Source organism: Vitis vinifera, chromosome 3 (genome assembly GCF_030704535.1).
Source record: "Vitis vinifera cultivar Pinot Noir 40024 chromosome 3, ASM3070453v1".
Lineage (NCBI taxonomy): Eukaryota > Viridiplantae > Streptophyta > Magnoliopsida > Vitales > Vitaceae > Vitis > Vitis vinifera.
Window position 1 is genome coordinate 5,700,952 of NC_081807.1, and position 23,388 is coordinate 5,724,339.

The 23,388-nt window shown below is 30.5% G+C and overlaps 2 protein-coding genes across 2 annotated transcripts; both read left to right on the plus strand.

The window, feature by feature from the left end:
• The first annotated feature begins 2,021 nt into the window (after positions 1-2,021).
• Positions 2,022-3,386, plus strand: LOC132253562 (protein ALP1-like). Its single transcript, XM_059735948.1, has one exon. It carries the CDS (start codon positions 2,022-2,024, stop codon positions 3,384-3,386), a length of 1,365 nt encoding a protein of 454 aa, XP_059591931.1.
• Positions 3,387-7,429: 4,043 nt separating this feature from the next.
• Positions 7,430-8,750, plus strand: LOC100233087 (caffeoyl-CoA O-methyltransferase). Its single transcript, NM_001281118.1, is given in 5 exon segments — positions 7,430-7,558; positions 7,650-7,729; positions 7,826-7,970; positions 8,063-8,194; positions 8,290-8,750. Coding segments are annotated over 5 exon segments (729 nt in total). The 5' UTR covers positions 7,430-7,480; the 3' UTR covers positions 8,584-8,750.
• Positions 8,751-23,388: the final 14,638 nt, after the last annotated feature.

Below are 23,388 nucleotides of genomic sequence, written 5' to 3' on the forward strand. Positions count from 1 at the left end.
TTTTCTTGTAAATAATATAAGACCTTAAAATCACTTCCCATATAAATATGACCTCCTTATTGTACTTTATTTGATGTTAATATCCAACAAATAAACGTCTCTTATCTAATAAGTAGAAAGACTATTTTCCTTAATAAAATATTTTAAAATAAGGAAAAAAGATATCTACATGTGTCTCTTAAAAATCTACCAAAAAGTTCATTTGGCATGATGATAAAAAAAAAAAAAAAATAGGACTAAAAACGGAATAGGACAAGAAATAAAGATCAATCATCAATATTATTATAAGAAAATTTAAGTTTATACAAAAATTAATTTTTTGATTCAAATTTTTATTTATAATTATAATTCAAATGCAATATCATTTATTCTATTAAACCAAAGACAGCTGAAACAAATATGCACCAAAGAGAAAAAGAAAGAGAAAAGCTAAAAATGGTGATTAAAGAAATATGATATTATATTTAGAAGATACTTATTTGCAATTGTTTTGAAGTTTAAAATATGTCTTTAGCAACAACTATGACATGATGATGTTAAACCTAGAAGGAAGGTTAATTAATTTGGTTATATTTTAACCAACTAATGTTTAACAATTTTAATCGTGCAAATATTGTTTGTTCTGAATCGATCTTTATAACTTTAACACGCATCTACATATTTAAGATAAGTTTACAATATTTTTTTTTTTTGCCTCTTTCTTATGTGGGTTGTTGCATATTCATCCAATTAACTAAAAGAAATGGTTTCATTAAAAGATAAAAATCATTGAATCATGACAAATATCGATATATATTGGTGTCCCTTTTTTTTTTCAAGACATGATTAGAAAATTTTCTAAAGACCTAAATTAAAAGTACCCAAAAGTTTTTGTAAGTCTTCTTCATTCATTTACATAAATAAGCTTTACACTTTTAATTTTCAAATTGAAGCATGAAAAAATATAATCAACCCAAGTTCCATTTTTAAAGGCAATGTCAAAATGGAGAAAGTTATTAAGATAATTTCTTCTCTAGGCAAGTGTTTAGTAAACTAACTTAATAACTTAATTGTATAATTTAAAGTAAAAAACAACTTTTAAGTAGTAAGTAAAAATAATTAACTTATTTTTAAATTCACATCTTTATTTTATATTTTTATCATCATTTATCTTAGTTACCTCCACAATTTCTTTTACTACTTAATGATCTTTTTTGTTATTGACTTCATTTACTCTAATTATAATTTATGAGGATAAATATGTCACTTTAATTATTAAGAATAAATTTTAAGTTAACTTTATCAAACAATTTGAATACTTAAAATAAGAATCAAATAATAAGTTATAAGCCAACAAGTTAAGTATGATTTAACTTAAAGTCAACTTAAGTAATTAAATAATAAGTATTAAGTTTTACCAAATACCCCCTAAAACTATACTTTAAATTAGGATTTTTCTATGATACCCATAAGTGATTTTAAGTTCAAATACACACAAAAAAAAAGTATCTAATAAAAAAAATGGTATCTAATCAGAATATATAATTTGGTAAAAAAAAATTAAATTAAATTGAATTTCTCTATAATTTAGTAATGATCTGTTTATTTGGATCTAAATCCATTTTTACCTACTTTATTTTATTTGTTTGTATGGGAATTTTATTTATTATTTATTTAATATTTTAGATTTAATTAAATAGGAGTGGGATTTGTAGCTTGATATGAAATTAAATTTAAGGACAGGTTTGGTATGAGGTTATAACTTATAACATTGAATTAACTTTCACATCAAAAATTCAATACGCACAACTGGGTAGGGTTGACTACTGTGGTTCCAAATTCGGATCACCGTAAAGTCTGACACATGTACGGTCGATTTTTTTCTGAACATGTAACTGAGTCACGTGCGCTTAAAGAAACTTCCATGGACTTCATTGGGCATGTGTGCATATGTATTTGGCCCTGCCAGATTCTCCCCCATCCACGCACACTTTGATTCCTGAGAAAATCAAACATCCAATTCCCGAGAAAAACCAGGAAAAATGAATTCTCGGGCTTTGGCAGCTCTACTGTCGTCTCTAATTTCAGAACTCCTCCTTCTCCTCCTCCTCCTCTTCCCTTCCTCTAACCCCCTCACCATAACTTCCAATTCTAATTCCGGTTCCAATTTCTATGAAACCATTTTCCCTCTGATTCACCATTTCCTCTCTTCCGCGGAGCTTGTTACCTCTCTGTCTCTCCTCTCCATTTCCAGGAAACGCAAGAGGACCCACCAGCCAGACCTCGACAACGAGGACGAAGAGGATGAACCCGGCTCAGAACTCGCCCGATTCGAACTGGGTTTGACTCAGAACCCTGACTCGTTCAAGGGTTGTTTCAGAATGACCTCCTCCACTTTTGAGTGGCTGTCTGGCCTGCTCGAGCCATTGCTCGATTGTCGCGACCCAATTGGCTCTCCCCTCAATCTCGCCCCCGAAATTCGACTCGGAATTGGGCTTTTCCGGTTGGCCACCGGCTCCGATTACCCCGAAATCGCTCGCCGATTCGGGGTTTCCGAGTCCATAACCCGGTTCTGTGTCAAACAGTTGTGCCGCGTTCTCTGCACCAATTTCAGATTCTGGATCGCTTTTCCTAGCCCAATTGATCTCGATTCCTTGTCCACGAGCTTCGAAGCTCTCACCGGATTGCCCAATTGTTGTGGCGTAATTGATTGTACTCGGTTCAAGATTGTGAGAAATAATGGGTTCAAGCTATCTCCCAAAGAGGAGGTTCGTGAAGAGAGCATTGCTGCCCAAATTGTGGTTGATTCATCATCCCGAATCCTAAGCATTGTTGCTGGGTTTCGTGGTGATAAGGGCGAATCTCGGGTCCTTAAATCCTCAACTCTGTACAAAGACATTGAAGGAGGAAGTTTATTGAATGCTCCCCCAGTTTATATGAATGGGGTTGGTATAAATCAGTACTTGATCGGCGATGGAGGATACCCTTTGCTTCCCTGGTTGATGGTACCTTTCGTTGATCCAGCTCCTGGTTCATATGAGGAGAATTTCAATTCAGCACACCATTTGATGCATATTTCAGCCCTCAGAGCAATCGCTAGTTTGAAGGACTGGGGTGTCCTGCGCCAAACTATAGAGGGGGAGTTCAAGATGGCTGTTGCCTATATTGGGTCGTGTGCAATACTTCATAACGTTTTGCTTATGAGGGATGACTATTCGGCATTGTCGGACGGGTTGGGGGATTACAGTCAGAGCCCTCAGTATTGTAGGAATGCCAGCTTGGAGGAGAGCCCAATTGAGAGGAATGCTTCTGTTATTAGAAATGCTTTAGCTACCAGAGCGAGAAAGTTTCATTCTTCCAGCCACTCTATGGACCCTGGTGGTTCTGTGAAAGCAGAGCCCCGGTGATTTTGAAAACAAGGCAGCTGAGGTAGATTTGTTCCACAATTTTGAGTAGGTAATTGGGGATTCTTTCAATAATAATCATCATATTCTTTGAGACTATAGATTCCTCTGGCATTTTGCCTTATTTTACTATAAGGATTCCTTTTCCTTCTAATGTTTCCTGATTTATTTTTGAAGAAATACTCAATTGAGTATCTCTTCCTTTTAGCAAATGGTGACAGTAGGGTTATGTCCTGTCAAGAATGTATATATACTCTTTGTTGGGCATTGTTAGGGTTCTTTTTATCTTTTAAGAAAAAGAAATAATGTGAGGCCTTGTTCTCTTTGATTTTTCTCTTTAGAACTAAATATTTTGTTTAGCTTTGTAACGACAGACTCTGCATTTGCTGATAGATGCAATGCAAGAGGGAAACAAGAGCACAGGATTGTTTTCGATGTTAAGGCACTGAACACGTTAATTACATGATGATTCATAGTATTTCAATGCTTTTAGTCTAGGCATGAGATTGATAAATGTTGTTAGCCTCTCAAATCGATTCCTTTATGCAGATTATCGATTCTGGGATCCTCAAAGTGACAACATTTTGCATTCTTCTTGTTTTTTGGTTAAATGGCACAATGGGGATATCTAAAAGGTTAGAGAAAAAAAATGAAAGGAAAAATAGAACCTTAGTTATTTGTGGTTCTTAATAGTCTTACACATTGAGTTTGGTTGATCATTTTGAGATGATATGTGCTTATGCTGTTGCAACATCCATGATGCTTTCATGATTTAATTGAAAATATGATACTCTGCCCCCATATCAATCTCTGAGTACTTGGGATTCGGTTTTTGCTCGTTGTTTATGGTTTCGCTTTATGTAGACTGCCACAGCTTGGATACCCGGCCATGGAAAATTGGACAAATGACTTTCTAATGGATACTGGAATTTTTGTTTTTCCTTTAGTGGGTATGGATTGGGGAAGGAGGCTTGTGCTTGTTTGGCCCATGATCACAGAGGAATTCTCCACTGGCCTATGCTTCTATGTATTGGAGTCTCTTGACTCTCATCTTACTTTGTTCCTTAGTACACTAATCCTCTTTCTTTGGGACCGTTTAACCTTTCTTATGAATTAATGGGATAATTTTTCCTCGTACACTTCTGGGTTTTGGCTGAAAGAAACAAAGAAAAATGAAGGTATTTTTGCAGGATAAATGTCCTATTTGTAGGGTTCTAGAGAACATCATCAAGGTGAAAACATAGTGAGTGGGGATGTGTCTAGGAAATACTTCTTTTGCAATCTCTGAAATGGACCATTTGAACATCTGGTAAAGTAGTCAGTGCTTGCTAGATGCCACTTCATAGCTAACATCCAAACACATCATATGGGAAACTGATTTCAAGATCCCAGTCAGTTGCTGATCAAAGATCGGTGGCCACTCGAAACCTTTTTCTTTTCATATACAAGTTTGATACCATCAAATGAAAGCAAAATGTCCTTCAAATTTGCAGAGTTTTTTCTATGTCAAATTTCTTTACTGTAGAAGGCCCTTTTTCTTGTGGGGATATCAATTCCAAACCTCAACTCAAGCCCTAATACTTACCATTTACCCCATATGAATATGCTGCACTCCTCCTATTACATGTATCTTTGCATTATTTAATGATCAATATCTGGCATGCTCGGTTTTTGAAACTTTTTTTAAACTAGTTCATAGCAGATTGTGCTAGCTATTTGTGTACTTATTTCAGCCCATTCTGGATCTATTGCTTGCCCTGTATGAATGATATACTTATGGATAATGATTAAAGAAAAGACGAAAAGAAATACAAGTAAATATCAGGATCATGTTGTATGATACCACAGCTAAGAACACAATCAAACGAACAACTTAGCGTAAATCTATATCATAGATGGGATGCTTTAGCTACCAGATGAATTTTGTTTGCTGAACTGCCATTCAAGAAGATGTCGGTTTTGAATAATTAGGTACTGCAATTCACTTTTCTGGTGCTGACTGAATTTCCAAGGTTCTTGGATTTTGGAACAAATATTCATTATAAGAAACGTAGTATTTGTGGGTGAAGGTGATGATAGGTATTTAAGGGAGAAGTAAGTCTGATTGTGAGAAAACCAGTAGGGTCTAGTTGGGGTTGAAGGTGCAGGGCAGCAAAGAAAAAGGTGATATGACTCGTTGCCTTGAAGAACCTCACAAATGGGGACCGGGTTGTGGAATAGAATGATGAACCTCAAAAAATGAGCATGAATGATGAGAAGAGTCAAGAGTTAGGATGAAGTATCCATCAAAGACCAGAAAATCTGGCAGGTGAAGATTTGTGCAAGTTTAGGATGACTGGATGAAGTAGATGATGAGTACAGTTGGGTAAAAGACAAATGGAGAATCGAGCCTTCAGGAATTACTTAAAGAAAAGTGTGAATAGTGGGAGTAGGAATTGCTGTGCCTTTCCTAAGGAGCCAAACCCTAAAAGCATGTGGGGAGGACTGAGGAGGAGCCGTCATCTCTCCTCAACATGATTGGTGCTTTTTTTCCTAAGCTTTGACCACCAGGGGAGCGAGCCACTTCTCACCAAACACACACTACTGCTTGTCTATGGAAATTATAACTAGTAAAAGATAATATTAATATAATAAAAGTTTTGCTAAATATAAAATTACTTTTTATACAAATCAAAATAGACTTTCCATAAGAAACAAAATTAGTCACACAAGCTTACAAGTTGAACTTTTTTGACTTAGAAGTTGATCAATACATGTCTATATCATATGTTGTGTACGCGTAAAGATATGGTACCAGGTTTCGTATAATTTATTGATGACATTAAATTAGATCTTTATTTGCTAAAATTTAATAATTATTACTTAATGCTTTAAATTGACTTTAAATTATTTTTAAGTTGTTGACTTAATAAATTTATTACTTGATTTTTATTTTAAATATTAAAATTATTTGTTAATTGATATTATCATAATTAATTTTAACCTTTATTGATTTTAACTAATATGTGATTTCATTCATTTTAAACAATAAATTTATTTATTAACCAAAGAAATTAAAATTAATAAAATAATAATAAAATATTCAATATAAAAAATGAGTTATAGACATAAAATCATGGATGTAATTGAAGTTAAATAAATGCGAGCAAATAAGGCAAAAATAAATTCAAAATAAGTTAATTATTTTATTTTAATATTTGAAACTATTTTTAAATTTTAAGTTATTATATTAAATTATTTTATCAAATATGTTTAATATGTTTGATAACTTAAAATTAAAATATTATATCATGTTAAGTTGTTAAGTTAATTTATCATGAAAGATTATTTGATTTTATATCGAAGAAGTTTTATATCATGTAATAGCTTTTTAAATGTATCCATATAATATATAAATATTTTTAAAATTAAAAAAATTATAAATATATAAGAGAATATTAGAAAAGAATTTAAGTTTTGTTGTTAACTTTGGGGCACCCCAAAACAAAACGATGAGACAAGGATTAATTGAGAGAAACATGAAGCAACTAAGGATAATGAAAAACACAAGGTTGGCGATTGGATGTTTTGTTAACCCAAATTTCATAATCATAACGTCGTGGCTACCGACTCTCTACCAGCAATGGTGGGCCAAACTCCACTCACCAAACTCTCACCAATAACTTTTGCCACGTGGAATATTCCCAACTAGTGGGTCCCACCACGTAAATCCGCTCGGATTCACGCATGAGTGACAATCATACTGTACGCAAGATGTATCCTCACAGAAAAATACTTTCGACCCATCTAGCCCTTGGATCAATCTCATTGGTAAGATGACAGCTCGTGACGTCATCACCACCGAATACTAACCAATAGATCTGCATAGGCGCATACTTCAATTGTGGGTTGGACGGGGAGACACAATAGCAATCCACCAACCCCCGACCGGGTAGTGGGCCGTCCAACCACTCCATAAGCGTAATTCCACCGGTTCGAACCGGACCCAGCCCCATTATAAACACTGCCATTTCCTCCTCCTAGACTCAGGTTCACGGTTAATCGGCGACAAAGTTCCCGGCGAATACTAGAAGGAAAGGAACAGAAGATCTCTAGAAATGGCCACGAAGCAAGAAGCTGGGAGGCACCAGGAGGTTGGCCACAAGAGCCTTTTGCAGAGTGATGCTCTTTATCAGGTAAGCTCTTCATTCCCCTCGAGGCTTCATCAGTCTTCGTCCTTTTAATCTGTATTTTCTCGTTCTCTGATTTTTCTTCTTCTTGTTGCAGTATATACTTGAAACCAGTGTGTACCCAAGAGAGCCCGAATCCATGAAGGAGCTCAGAGAGTTGACTGCCCAGCATCCATGGTGAGCTTTTCTTGATTCGGATTCTCAAATCTTTGAATACCCGTTGTCTATTTGATGCTTGTTTGTAACGTTAGTGTTGGTTTGAAAACGAAACAGGAACATCATGACTACGTCTGCTGATGAAGGGCAGTTCTTGAACATGCTTCTCAAGCTCATCAATGCCAAGAACACCATGGAGATAGGCGTCTACACTGGCTACTCTCTTCTGGCCACAGCCCTTGCTCTCCCCGATGACGGAAAGGTCGGGAAATGGTCATAGATCAACACAGTAATCATCCAAGCACGTATAAAAAAATGTTATGGCTGAAAAAAATTGGTTCTTGATTGTTGCAGATCCTGGCTATGGACATCAACAAAGAAAATTACGAGCTGGGCCTGCCAGTAATTCAAAAGGCAGGGGTTGCCCACAAGATTGACTTCAAAGAAGGCCCTGCTTTGCCTGTTCTTGATCAGATGATCGAAGATGTAAGCTTCACAAAAACCCATCATCCAAACATTGTATTTAAATCCAAACATGATTGAAACAAGCTAATTGACTTTGTTTCTGTGATGAAAAACAGGGGAAGTATCACGGGTCGTTCGACTTCATATTCGTGGACGCAGACAAGGACAATTATCTGAACTACCACAAGAGATTGATCGATTTGGTGAAGGTGGGGGGAATCATCGGCTACGACAACACCCTCTGGAACGGGTCGGTGGTGGCGCCACCCGATGCTCCGCTGCGGAAGTACGTGAGGTACTACAGAGACTTCGTGTTGGAGCTGAACAAGGCTCTTGCTGCTGACCCAAGAATCGAGATCTGTATGCTTCCGGTTGGTGACGGGATCACCCTTTGCCGTCGGCTAAGCTGAATCTCCTCGTCAACCCCACCGACGGTGGCTCTTGATCGGCGACTCAAAAACTCAATGGAAAATTGATACGACTATGTGCTTTCTTTAATTTTCCTCTTTTGCGACTTCAACTTTGGATTTGTATTTCAACGAAATGGATGATTTTTGATAATAATAATAATAATAATAATAATTAAAAAAAAACCCATCTTTAATTTCGTTAATTTAAGAAAATTAAAAATGTTAATATTATTTAGCTTTTGAATGTTTTCATTCACAGGCATATGTTGATTTTCGTGCAAAAGGAGGTTTTTTAAATTAAAATATATTAAATAATAATAAATTTAAAATTATCTTTGATGATACATGAGATTTCTTGTCCATGTTTACACGTTTGGAGAATCTTCAAATCTTATTCTAAAACTTTTCATGGCATCCAAACAGAGATACAGAAAGGGAAATGGGCAGGTGGGTTAATTGAACAGGGAGTCCATTTCCAACAACACAGTCGTTAAGTTGTTTATGACTAGTACCTGCAACAAAAATGACGACAACCCCCCACCAAAAACGACAAGACCCCTCCAACGAGAACGACAACACTTTCATCCAAACATTACGAGATTTGTCTAGAATACTTTTAAAATTTAATTTTTCAAAAGATTTTGGATAATACTCGTATAGTTTAAAATAATTTTTTTTTAATTTAAAAAAAAGACTTTCAAACTACATTAAAAATCATTTTTTATTTTGATTAAAAAAAGAGTATTTGAGAATGTTTTTAACTAAATAATAAAAGTTTGTTTCTCATTGTGTTTTAAAAACAATGTTTTATTTTTAAAAGTAAAAAGAAAATAGTTTTAAAAATTTATAGCATGTTCGATTATTGTTTTATGGAGACATTTTTCAAAAACAAAAGAAAATCGTTTGTAGGGACAAATAAAAGTTATTTCACCGGTTTTTAAAAACTAATGGAAAATATAAAAAAATAATATTTTTTAAAAAGAATAGTTAAGTGAACATAATTAATACTTTAAATCTATAATGAATGTTGTAATTTTTAAAAATAATTTGAAATTAAAAAATTGATTAATTAATTATATATTAAATAAAAAAATTAGAATATTCTCTCCCATATTAAATATATATGCATGTAATTTATATCTTAAAAAAATACACTTTACTTATTTTTAAACTCATTTAAAATAAAATAATATTAACAATTATTAATTTTGAGTTATTGTTATGTATTTTTTTTTAAAATAAATCAATTATTCTTTGTGAGTAATATTCATATTTTTATAATATTTATAAAAAATATAATTTTGTTATAAAATGTAAGAATTTATAGTATTGTATGAGCTTATATTTATAATGATGTTTATCTTTTTATAACTCCCGATATAATAAGAGACGATAATGAAAATAAATTCAATTCTTTGTATGCATTCTATTATATGTTTCTTATTTTTTTTTCTTCTCTCACTTTATTTTACAACACATTATTTATACGAATAGTTTTTGTAAAAGAAATATAAAAGACTTTTCTTTCTTCAAATAAATAGAAAGACTTTTCTCTCTTATTTCTCACCAAAAAGTATGTTATAAACATATATCATGCTTTTTTATCTTATTTATATGTGTGATAAAATTACCTTTTGGACTTTTTACTTATTTTATTTGAATACATAAGTATGTACAAGTATTACTTAGAGAATATGATTTATTTCTAGTAAAAAATCACAAAAGTTATGAAATATATGTACAATCTTTACAACTATAAGTTATAAGGTAAATTATAAAATTATGGGGTGAATTCATAACTAGAAGTTATGAAAAATATGTACAATCCCTATAACCAAAGTTATAAGGTAAATTACAAAATTACAAATACATGCCAGAAATTATGTATATGATCTCTAATTATTTATTTGTAATTATAGGGTATAATTGGAAGTTATACCAAATAATATTATATAACCAAAAGCTATAAAAATAAATAAATAATTACCTGAAGCTATGTATAAATTTACATAATGAAAGTTCATAGCATGAAAACTATGCACATCTTTGTTATGACAAAATAATCATAACTCAAAGTTATGATATATATATATATATATATATATATATATATATATAACTTAGATTTTAATTCCTATTTCGTGTTTATACATTTTTATTATATTTTTAGATATTATTTACTTGAAATATTGTGAAAGCATTTTATTAATTTATTCATAGTTTATTCCAATGAATTAAACTATTTTTCTAATTAATATTATTTTATATATAGTTTTAAGATAATGTCAAACCTTACAAAGCTTGAATTTGTTGCCCTCAATATTTTAGACAAGAACTACTTATCTTGGATGCTAAAATTCATTTAGATACAATGAATCTTGGAAATATCATTAAAGAAGGAAATGACCCATCTCTATGGGATTGCATTAGAGCTTTAATATTCCTTCATCATCACATTGATGAAGGATTAAAAGGTGAATACCTTACGGTCAAAAATCCTTTCATTCTTTAAAATAATATAAAGAAATGATATAATCACCAAAATACTCTAATCCTTCCAAAGACATGCCACGATTAGATGCTCTTAAAATTACAAGATTTCAAGTCTGTTAGTGACTACAACTCGACTTTATTCAAAATTAGCTCATCAATTTTGTCCTATTAGGTTTATGTCATTGCATGAAACCAATGTTTCGTAATTGCATGCCTTGTGGATTGTGTCACAACACATACAATCATTTGTGATAAAAAATATATATATATATTAAGTGAACATAATTAATACTTTACAACTAAAAAAAATTGATTAATTAATTCTATATTATTTTTAGAATATTCTCCGATACTAAATATATGCATGTAATTTATATCTTAAAAAATACGCTTTACTTATTTTTAAATTCAATTAAAATAAAATAATGTTAACAATTATTAATTTTAAATTATTATTATTATTTATTCTTAATACAATAAATCAATTATTCTTTTGTGAGTAATATTCATATTTTTTTAATATTCATAAAAAATATAATTTATGACTTTATTATAATATTACTATTGATATTTAATTAAAAACTATTTACTTTTTAATTTATTTGTAATTATAAAATTATTTTTATTTTTAATAAAACTTGAATTAAATTGTTTATATTATATAAATTGAATTTACTATTATTTTTTTATAAATTCAATTTAGTTTATATTTAAATTGAATTTCTAACCTAAAAAATGTTTTTGAAGAAAAATAAGATGTTTGAAAAATTTAGAAAAAAAAATTTAAAAGTTGAAAAATCAATTATAATGCTTTATGATTCAATATATGATTCTTTCAAAATTTCATTAAAAGCAATTTGAATAGGAATTAAACACAATTATAATGTATTTAGTAGTAATTTTATGAAATGTTTTTAACATTTTCGACACTTGAATGATAAAAATTTTCAAGTGTTAAAAAGATTAAAAACGTTTTTTGAAATCACTGCCAAACGAGGTTTAAAAGCTTGTTTGGTAATGATTTTAGGAAGGGTTTTTACTCTTTCTAATGTTTGAAAGTAAAAAAAAATTAAATGTCAGAAAGGTTAAAAATACTTTTTAAAATCACTACCAAACGGTCTCAAATTGTCATGCCCCAAAACCCACTCTAAGGGCATGACGGTCATTTCACACCTCAAGTCCAAAGGCTCAAAGTGGAAACGACACAAACATTCGTATTGTAACTTGAAATTTTACCAATTACTAAATTCATGTTCAAAGTAGTAGGACAAAATTCTAAAATCTCCAAGTATCAACTTTAAAAAAAAAAACTAACACATCAACTAGAGAATTATTGTCCAAATAACTCCAAATTCAACTAATTTAAACGAAAATTAAATTTGAACATCTAAACAATATCCAAAATAAAGTTTGAACCAAAATCCTAACAAAGAAAAAATTCTCTAGCCTAGTCATCACTTTTTGCCAAAACTGAGAGTACTTGAAAAATTATCAACGAAGGGACATGAGCTTAACGCTCAATAAGGAACATCAATATAGTTTCATGGATCAAACATTTTTAATCATGCTTACAAATATGAGATATAACATATAAATTTTTGAACTCGCATTTTTCACGTGCGTCCTCACTCGATCGGCGATACTCGTTTTTATTTGTGAAAAAATTGTTTTTGGAAAAGGTCAGAGTCGCCACTTATTTTATTTTTATTTTAAAGGGAAAATAAAACAAGAAAGAAAAACCCTAAAATGTGACTCCATAATTTTTGGAAAAAGCATGTCTTTGAAAAACCCGACTCTAGGTCCGGGGATCAGGTTACTTACTAGGAAGGTATCTCTAGAAGGTAACACCCCTCTAAGCCCTAAAGAGGTCTCTACTGACTACATTGGGGGAAATGTGACAATTAATTGATTAATTGAGAATACCTAAATAGACTAAGGTGATTTCAAAAAATAACATGTCAAATAGGATCAAATTACAATAAAGGAGAGTTAGGGTGCGTACCTCGACTACTTCTTAAGCGCTATCATAAAACATCAATGGTTAGTTTAGATAATATATCACTCAACATGTAATCAAACAAACATCAAATATATATCAAGACAATCAAACAGGATAACAAGCATGAGCATAGTACGCAATGACAATCATATTCACGGGGTTTAGAAAATGGGTATTAAGGAACGTACCTGGATAGCATATATAACTCATAGCGTGCTTCCGCAGGAAAGGGGTTAGGGAGGGGGGGGGGGGGGGGGGGGTTAGATAATAAATAGTAAAATAAGAAACCCTAACATGCACATCTAATTAATACAACAAAAAATGATCGAAGTACACTAAATTACCAATCATCACACATGTCTTGTATAGAATTCTTAAAAAAAATAATAATAATAAACACGATTTCAATAAGTAGCAAAGGTGGTAGTAAAAAAGAATTTTTAAAAAAGATTTTTTTTTTTAATTTTTTTTTTTTTTTTATGTAGGGGTTTCACCAATTCCCCAATTGATATACACGAATTTAGCCCAGAATTATCCCATTTATGTGGGACCACGAGCTTGGATTCGTGTCTGATTTAAAACTAAAATTTTCGTTAAAAAAAAACCAAGAAATATGCAAACCGATAAAAAAATGGTTGCATATTATTTTAAGAAAATGAGATTCTGATTCTATGAACTCTAAATGAATTTAAAAAATAAAAATAAATTTTCTTAAAGGGGTCTTAGAAGAAAAAGGTTTTGATTTTAAAATAAAAGAAATTAATTTTTAAAATAATAAAACATAGAAAACAAAATATCAATCAAAGTAAAAGAAAGCGAAAATCACAAAATAAAGATTTAGAAAATCATGTCAATTAAAGTGGTGAGGGTAAGATCAACCTTCATGAGTTTCTAGTGGCCTTAAAAAAAATAAGAATTTAACTAACAATCACTAAGACATCAAGTTTATGACTTCCTAATCAAACAAACTAACAAAATATTACCTAAGACTAACATTTAGATTTCAAGAGACACATGAATTAAAATAAAAAATAACCAATCAAAGATTAAAGCCAACAAACTTAGCATATGGAGATAATAATATGGAATCAATTAAGGTAAATTAGCATTTTAACAAAATATGATAAATCAAAGACCAAAGTTCAACAATCTTGAAGGTATGAAAACAATGACATGCAATTAACTAGATTGATTATCTAAAATTCCTAAAGCTCATACTAAATGTTAATAGATCAAAACCAAAATTACCATACTTAAAACATGAAAATAATTACATGTGATTGACTTAATTAATTAAACAAAATTATAATCAACTGCAAAATTGCATATAAACAGATTAAATTCAAAGTTAATGAAATAAAAAACACACAAACGCATTCAATACTAAAAAATAATTAATACTAGATTAAATTAAGGACATCGTCATCATCTAATAAGATTGACTAAACTATCAAATTGAAATCACAAATATATTTAAACTAAAGCAAATAAATAAATTAACAAAATAAAATTAAACTAAGATCGAAATTAAAAATATGGAATTTGTCTAAGAGGGTTAATCAAACAATTGAATTAAAATCATGAACGCATTCAGATTATAAAATAAATTAAAATCAAACTAAATTGAAATTAAATTCTACTTAATAAAATTATTGGAATATTAAAAACTCAAACTTTATTTGATATAATCATTTAAACTAAAGAATTAAGATCCACGAATGCCTTTAAGTTAAAAACAAATAAAAATTAAAGTAATTGAAATTAAAAACACAAACTTTATTTAGCGTGATTATTTAAACTAAAAACGAATTAAAATCAAACTAATTAGGATCACTAACACATTCAAATTAAATCATAAACTAAAACTAAGTTAATCCGAAATTAAAAAAATAAACTTTACTTCACAAATTATTTAAACTAAAGAATTAAAGTCACTAACACATTCAAATTAAATCATAAACTAAAATTAAGTTAATCCGGAATTTAAAAAAATAAACTTTATCTCTCAAATTATTTAAACTAAGGAATTAAAGTCACTAACACATTCAAATTAAATCATAAACCAAAATTAAGTTGAACCGGAATTTTAAAAAATAAACTTTATCTCTCAAATTATTTAAACTAAGGAATAAAAATTACTAACACATTCAAATTAAATCATAAACCAAAATTAAGTTGATCTGGAATTTAAAAAACTTTATCTCTCAAATTATTTAAACTAAGGAATAAAAATCACTAACACATTCAAATTAAATCATAAACTAAAATTAAGTTGATCCGGAATTTAAAAAAATAAACTTTATCTCTCAAATGATTGAAACTAAGGAATAAAAATCACTAACACATTCAAATTAAATCATAAACCAAAATTAAGTTGATTCGGAATTTAAAAAAATAAACTTTATCTCTCAAATTATTTGAACTAATAAATTAAGGTGGACAAATGTGTTTAAACTAAAAACAAATTAAAATTGAACTAATTAGAATTAAAAAAACACAAACTTTATTTAAACTTTCATATAGATTAAAATAAACTACCATAGAACTAATGAATTACAATCATGAAAGAGAGACATTTAATCTAAGAAAAATAAAAGATTGTATGAAATCGGGATTTAAAAGAATTTATCACAAACAATTAATTAAACCAATAAACTAAAACCCAAACTAAAAAAAAAAAAAAGAAATACTGTATCAAAAACCAAAAACTAACATGTATTGTGTCGGAAAAATACTCTCTTGATGTGTCAAAATGGCAGCCCAATTAGTGTTTGAAGTCCTCTGCCGCTCCCCCCAAAAAAACTCTTGTGTCTGTCCTCTCTAAAAGATTGCTCTTGTATGTGGATCTCTCAAAAAAATCTCCTTTGTGGGTTGATCTCCTCCAAAAGAAAGTCTCCGTGTGTTTTTTTTTTCGCCTATTCTCCTCCGAAAAAAGTTTTCTTATGCTTGGATTCTTTCCTTTATTTATAAGGCAGTCCACCCCTTATGGAATATCTTATTTCCATTTTTTTCTACGTGCCCGTGGATATGGGAAGTCCATTATGTGTGGCTTACTTGGAGATTTCCCCAAGGATGCAGTCGTATCTTGTTTGGTAAGTGATCAGCTCTCGGATTCCTTCTTAAAGTCGTGATTTGCCCATTTTCTATATGCAACCCAGATTCCTTCTTAAAGCAAATCATATGCAGCCCGGATTGTTCTTAAAGCCGTGATCTGCCCACTTTCTATATGCAGCCCATATTCCTTCTAAGTTTCCCTATTTGGTCGTGATCTCCTCTCCTTGATGTCTTCAATTATTTCCTTATCTTTTAGAGCCACCTTTCCTTAAACTCTCCCGAAACGTACCTTCCAATCTCAATATGGTATCCATTCCATCTCCAATGATCAAGCATCCAAGGAAATCCCACATTCCAAATATCAATACCGTGCACATCTTCCATACATTTCCTATAAAATTTCAAATAAATAAGGACAAGTAATAAAATAATAATAATAATAATAATAACAATAATAATAATACTAAATAAAAAATAAAAAAATAAAAAAATTTACACAAAATTATTAAATTAAAATAGATAAGTAAGGACAATCATTACGGAAAAAGTGACAAAATAATAAGGAAATAAAATAGATGAAGAAATAGACAAGATAATAAATAAAATAAATAAGAATTAAATAATAAAAAGTCCAGTCATGCAACTTTAAAATAAACGAGTCATGCAAGCCATACAAAAAATGCAATTATGCAAACATGCAAAAAATTACCTGAAAGGTGACCTAAGTGAGCCTAAATGAGCCTAAGTGGGCCAAGTGTATCTAAATGAGCCAAGAGTGCCTAAATAGGTTTAGAGTGCCTAAGTGGGCCTAAGGTGTCTAAATGGGCCTAGGGTGCCTAAGTGGGCCTAAGGTGCCTAAATGGGCCTAGGGTGCCAAATGGGCCTAGGGTGCCTAAGTGGGCCTATGGTGCCTAAATGAGCGTAGGGTGTTTAAATGGGCCTAGGGTGCCTAAGTGGGCCTAGGTGCCTAAACGGGCCTAGAGTGCGTAAGTGCCTAAGTGGGCCTAAGGTGCTTAAATGGGCCTAGGGTGTCTAAATGGGCATAGGGTGCTTAAATGGGCCAAGGGTGCCTAAATGGGCATAGGGTGTCTTAATGGGCCTAAGGTGCCTAAATGGGCCAAGAGTGCCTAAATGGGCCTAGAGTGTCTAAGTGGGCTTAGAATGCCTAAGTGGGCCTAGGATGCCTAAATGGGCCAAGGGTGCCTAAATGTGCTTAGGGTGTACTAAGAGGGCCTAGGGTGGTGCCTAATGGGCTAAGTGTATCTAAAAATTATCCTAAAAATGAATGAAAAGCCTAAGTCTAAATTAGGGCTGCCAAGGGTCACAATAAAGGGTCAAATAATCCCTCAACCAAAGTTTCCGAGGTATCTCAAAAAAGGTAAGTAGTATGAGTAGCAAAGGGCCACCAAGGAACTACTGTGGAGCGTTGGAAGTGAACTTAAGGACATGTGCTAAAAGGACAAAATGGAGGGTCTACAATAACATATATTTATTTTCATAAAAACTTTTGAGTTCAAAATACTAATACATTCAAAATTTTCAACAAAACTTTCTCATATCCATTTCAAAACAATTTATCACCAAAACCAAATCAAATGCATTTAAAATATCTTACTCTGATTATCAAATAATAAATGATGCCCAATTAGGTGGGACTGCACAAATAAGTGATTAGTTTCAAATTTATTCTAGTTAAGGTGAACAAAGTCAAATGTCAACAATTATAACTCATTGACTAGGGTCATAAGATCAACTATTATAACTCGTTGTCTAAGGCCATATAATATCAACTATTCTAATATGTTGATTAGGGTCATAGAAATGTCAACAATTGTAACCCGTTAACTAGGGTCATAGGAACCAGAATCAAACACTTTATTTCATTAATTCAAACTTGCAAAATAAAATATCATATCTCCAAAATTTTTCATTTTTCATAAACAAAAAAAATTCTCAAATATACTTTCCATACAAAACACATATTTGATTCATGCAAAAAGATAAAAATAATATTTTTACACATTTCAAAATACAATATAAAAAGAAAATTATTTTCTTTTATAAAAATTTGCATTAATTTCCCTTACCTTGAAAAAACACTCAAAATCTTAAAGTATTTAAATCTGAAAATTTTCCTCCCCACCTAACATAATATCATATACAATATTGATTATTGATTATTTATCTAAATATATAAATTTGAAAATCCTAAAAATATTTTATTTAGTATTAGGGATCTTAATTAATTTATCATGCTAATATTACTCCTATCCAATATTATTTTTCAAATTACTAAAAAATAACATATTAATTTAGTGAGTTTCCAAATTATTGTAAAATTCATTTTCTTTCCTAATCTTACCCTTACTATTTATTTCTTTATATACTTAAATTAAATTAAAAACTATACAGCAAACTATTGTTTTTATTATAATTATTAATTTTCAAATTCAATACATAACCAACCTATTACCCTCCTATCTTCATCACATGGACAAAGTCCTAAGAATAAAACAGGAAGCCTCATGTTTCTTCTCATTATTTATTATTATTATAATATATTTACATTTACAATCTTTTCCAATGCCTAAGTCAACACCTTGGCAACACATGCGTACTCCAATTTTTTTTTTTTTATTTTATCTCATGACAGTGTACAAAGCTACCTACACGTCTCGCATTATATTTATTTATTATTTTTTTTTCACACCGTACATATATCTACACGTTTCTTTTTTCAAATCTAAAGCCTACACAAACGATTTATTTATTTATTTTCTAAATCTGAAAAATTTTTTTTCCATTGATTTTTCATTGATTTTGATTTCTATTTAATTGAAATTTCCTATTTTCATCATAAATTAATCCACATTCATAAATTTTTCAGTCTTTTGATCTAAAAATTAATTTAACAAACCCTAATCTAGATTGAGATCTTCCAAAGAATATCTAAAGATTTTAAAACTAATTAACGAATATAAAATATTAATTTAAGGATTAAAATCTTACCTGAAAAATTGATTTTCAAACCCTAAACCTCCAAATCTTCAGTTCTCTGATATTTCTGATCTCTGTGTAAAAGGGTTTTTTGAATAGAGAAGATAAAAAAAATAATAATTTATATTTAGGGATTTTAAATACGAAAAGACATTTTTATCATTATTAAATTACTTTAATTAATTAATAATTTCTAAATTACAATTTTACCCTTAAATTGGGTTTGGGGCATTACATCATCTCCTCCTTAATAGAAGTTTAGTCCTCTAAACTTGACATACATGAGTTTTGAAATAAATGAAAATGTTTTTCTCTTATCTCTTCATCTACTTCCCAAGTGACCTCTTGAATACTTAGATTGCTTCACTAGATCTTTATCAACCGGACAATAACAGAACATAATATCTTTTCCATCTTGCACCACATAGGCATGAAACCCTTAACAACTTTTCCTAAGCAAAGAACTAGCCCATAAAGCCAAGATCATACACAATGGTCTAACCACATGCTTTCCCTAAAAACTAAACTTATTTTGGTCAAGAATATGTAAATCACCCTTTTACCAAAATAATTAATACGGACATAGAAGGAAACTAACCAATCCATCTCCAAAATCACATCAAAATCTTAAAGGTCAAAAAGTATTAAGTTAACTAACATCTCCATATAACTAGTCATCATAAGACAACTTCCAAACATTATATTATCCATAATAGAATGTCCCATAAGAATAGCAACAATCAAATCAAAGTTTAGGCTACCAACAAGCATACCCAACAAACCAATAAAAGATATTGAAACAAAGAGTGTGTTGAGTTTAGGTTAATCAAGGCTCTAGCAATAAAGTGTAAATTCGAATAGTACCTATCGCCACATCAGAAGTAGCTTGAGCATCTTGATGAGTCAAAGCAAACATCTGCCCTTGGACTCTAGGTTTTTGTTTATCCTCCTTATTCTCCTTTAGGCTTCCCAATTATAAACTTTTTATTCTCTGGATAATCTCGAATCATATGTCCATGCTTCCCACAACCAAAGTAAGCTCTAGACTCTTTATAGCAGGGTTTACCCCAATGTTTCTTATCACAAATAGAATAAGTCACATCTAAATTTTGCACTACTTCCCCTTTAATTTGACTCTCAATTGAAACGAACCTTTTTGGTTCTTGGTTATCATGGGCACCATCACTCCTACTCATTTTCCTTTGTTGTTTTCTGTACTGTTGAAGCTCCTTATTATCCTTTTATGCTATAAGGGTTCTTTCTACAACCTCTGAATAGACATTAAGCTTCAAAATATATATTTTGTTCTTTAGATAGGGTTTCAATCCATTTTGAAACTTTAATGTCTTTTCCTCCTTTATAGCAATCAATTATGGAACAAAATGTGACAACTCTGTAAATTTAGCCTCATACTGGGCCACCGTCATATCCCCTTGTTCCAAATGAACAAATTCTCTTACTTTTTATCGTCTAACACTGTTGGGGGAAATACTTTTTGTAAAATGCCTCATTAAACTGTCTCCAAACTATAGGTCTCTGATCCTCTAAAAGCCTTTTGGTCATACGCCACCAATGATCTGCTTCGTTATCTAATATAAATGTTGCATAAGAGGTTTTTTGCTCCTCAAAGTAATCTATAAAATCAAAGAATTTCTCTATCTTAAGAATCCAAGTTTTTGCTTCCATTGGGTTTGAAGTACTAGAAAAGTAATGAGGACCTAACTTCTTAAAGTCATCAAATGAGCTACCCTTAGAAGATGAGGGTTGTCCAAGAGCTTGAGTCTTAATAACTCTAGCCTAACGCTCAACCAAACTAGCTAAAGTCTCAAGATACCTATAAAGCCCTTTTGCATTCATGGGAGGCAAACCCTCAAGTGGATGAGGTACATCATTATTAGCCTGACTGTTTTGGGAAGATGCTGGTCTTCTTGGTGGCATGTTGTCCTATGAAGCATTAGGTATAACTAAATTAGTCACTAAAAAACCAATTAGACAAATTAAATTCATAATGAAGAATAGGAATTTATAGAAGATGATACTGAAACTTAAACTAATGCGTCACTCATCTATCCCCAAAGTAAACTAAAACAAGTTCCCAACAAGATTATAACCTAGTGCTCTGATACCACTTTGTCACACCCCAAAACCCACTCCAAGGGCATGAAGGTCATTTCACACATCAAACCCAAAAGCTCGAAGTGGAAACGACACAAACATTCGTATTGTAATTGGACATTTTACCAATTACCAAATTCATGTTCAGAGTAGTAGAACAAAATTCTAAAATCTCCAAGTATCAACTTTTAAAAAAAAACTAACACATCAACCAGGGTGTTATTGTCCAAATAACTCCAAATTCAACTAATTTGAACGGAAATTAAATGTTAACATCTAAACAATGTCCAAAATAAAGTTTGAACCAAAATCTTAACAAAGAAAAAATTTCCCAGCCTAGCCATCACTCCTCGCCCGAACTGAAAGTACCTGAAAAATTATCAACAAATAGGCATGAACTTAAAGCTTAATAAGGAACATCAATACAGTTTCATGGATCAAACATTTTTAATCATGCTTACAAATAGGAGATATAACATATACTTATTTTCATAAAAACTTTTGAGTTCAAAATACTAATACATTCAAACTTTTCAACAAAACTTTCTCGTATCCATTTCAAAACAATTTCTCATCAAAACCAAATCAAATGCATTCAAAATATCTTACTCTGGTTATCAAATAACAAATGATGCCCAATTAGATGAGACTTCACAAATGAGTGATTAGTTTCAAATTTGTTCTAGTTAAGGTGAACAAAGCCAAATGTTAATAATTATAACCGTTGACTAGGGTCATAAGGTCAACTATTATAACCCGTTGACTAGGTTCATATAATATCAACTATTATAACCCGTTGATTAGAGCCATAGAAATATCAACAATTATAACACGTTGACTAGGGTCATAGGAACCAGAGTTAAACACTTTATTTCATTAATTCAAACTTGCAAAACAAAATATCATATCTCCAAAAATTTTCATTTTTCATAAACAAAGAAGATTCTCAAATATACTTTCCATACAAAACACATATTTGATCCATGTGAAAAGATAAAAATAATATTTTTACACATTTCAAAATATAATATAAAAAGAAAATTATTTTTTTTTAATAAAAATCTGCATTAATTTCCCTTACTTTGAAGAAACACTCAAAATCTTGAAGTATTTAATTCTGAAAAATTTCCTCCTCACCTAATATAATATCATACACAATATTGATTATTGATTATTTATTTAAATATATAAATTTGAAAATCCTAAAAATATTTTATTTAGTATTAGGGATCTTAATTAATTTCTCATGCTAATATTATTAGTACCCAATATCATTTTTCAACTTACTAAACAATAATAAATTAATTTAGTAAGTTTCCAAATTATTGTAAAATTCGTTTTCTTTCCTAATCTTACCCTCACTATTTATTTCTTTATATACTTAAATTAAATTAAAACCTATATAGAAACTATTATTATTATTAATATTTCATTTGTTAGCTTAAAACTAAATATTATAATTTTTATTAATTTTTAAATTCAATACATAACCAACCCATTACCCTTTTATCCTCATTACGTGCACAAAGCCCTGAGAATAAAACACTAAACCTCGTGTTTCTTCACATTATTTATTATTGTTATAATATATTTACATATAGAATCTTTTCCAATGCCTAAGTCAATACCTTGACAATACACGCGTACTCCAATTTTTTATTTTTTTATTCCATGACATTGTATAGAGTCGCCTACACGCCTCTCATTATATTTATTTATTTATTTTTATTTTTATTTTTCACACCGTACATATATCTACACGTTTTTTTTTCCAAATCTAAAGCCTACACAAACGATTTATTTATTTATTTTCTAAATATAAAATTTCCTTTCTTCCATTGATTTTGATTTCTATTTAATTGAAATTTCCTAAATTTTCCTATTTTCATCACAAATTAATACACATTCATGAATTTCTAGTCTTTTGATCTAAAAATTAATTTAACAAACCTTAATCTAGATTGAGATCTTCTAAAGAATATCTAAAGTTTTTAAAACTAATTAACTAATATAAAATATTAATTTAAGGATTAAAATCTTACCTGAAAAGTTAATTTTCAAACCCTAAATCTCCAAATTTTCAGCCCTATGCTCTCTGATCTTTCTGATTTCTATGTAAAAGAGTTTTCTAAATAGAGAAGATATGA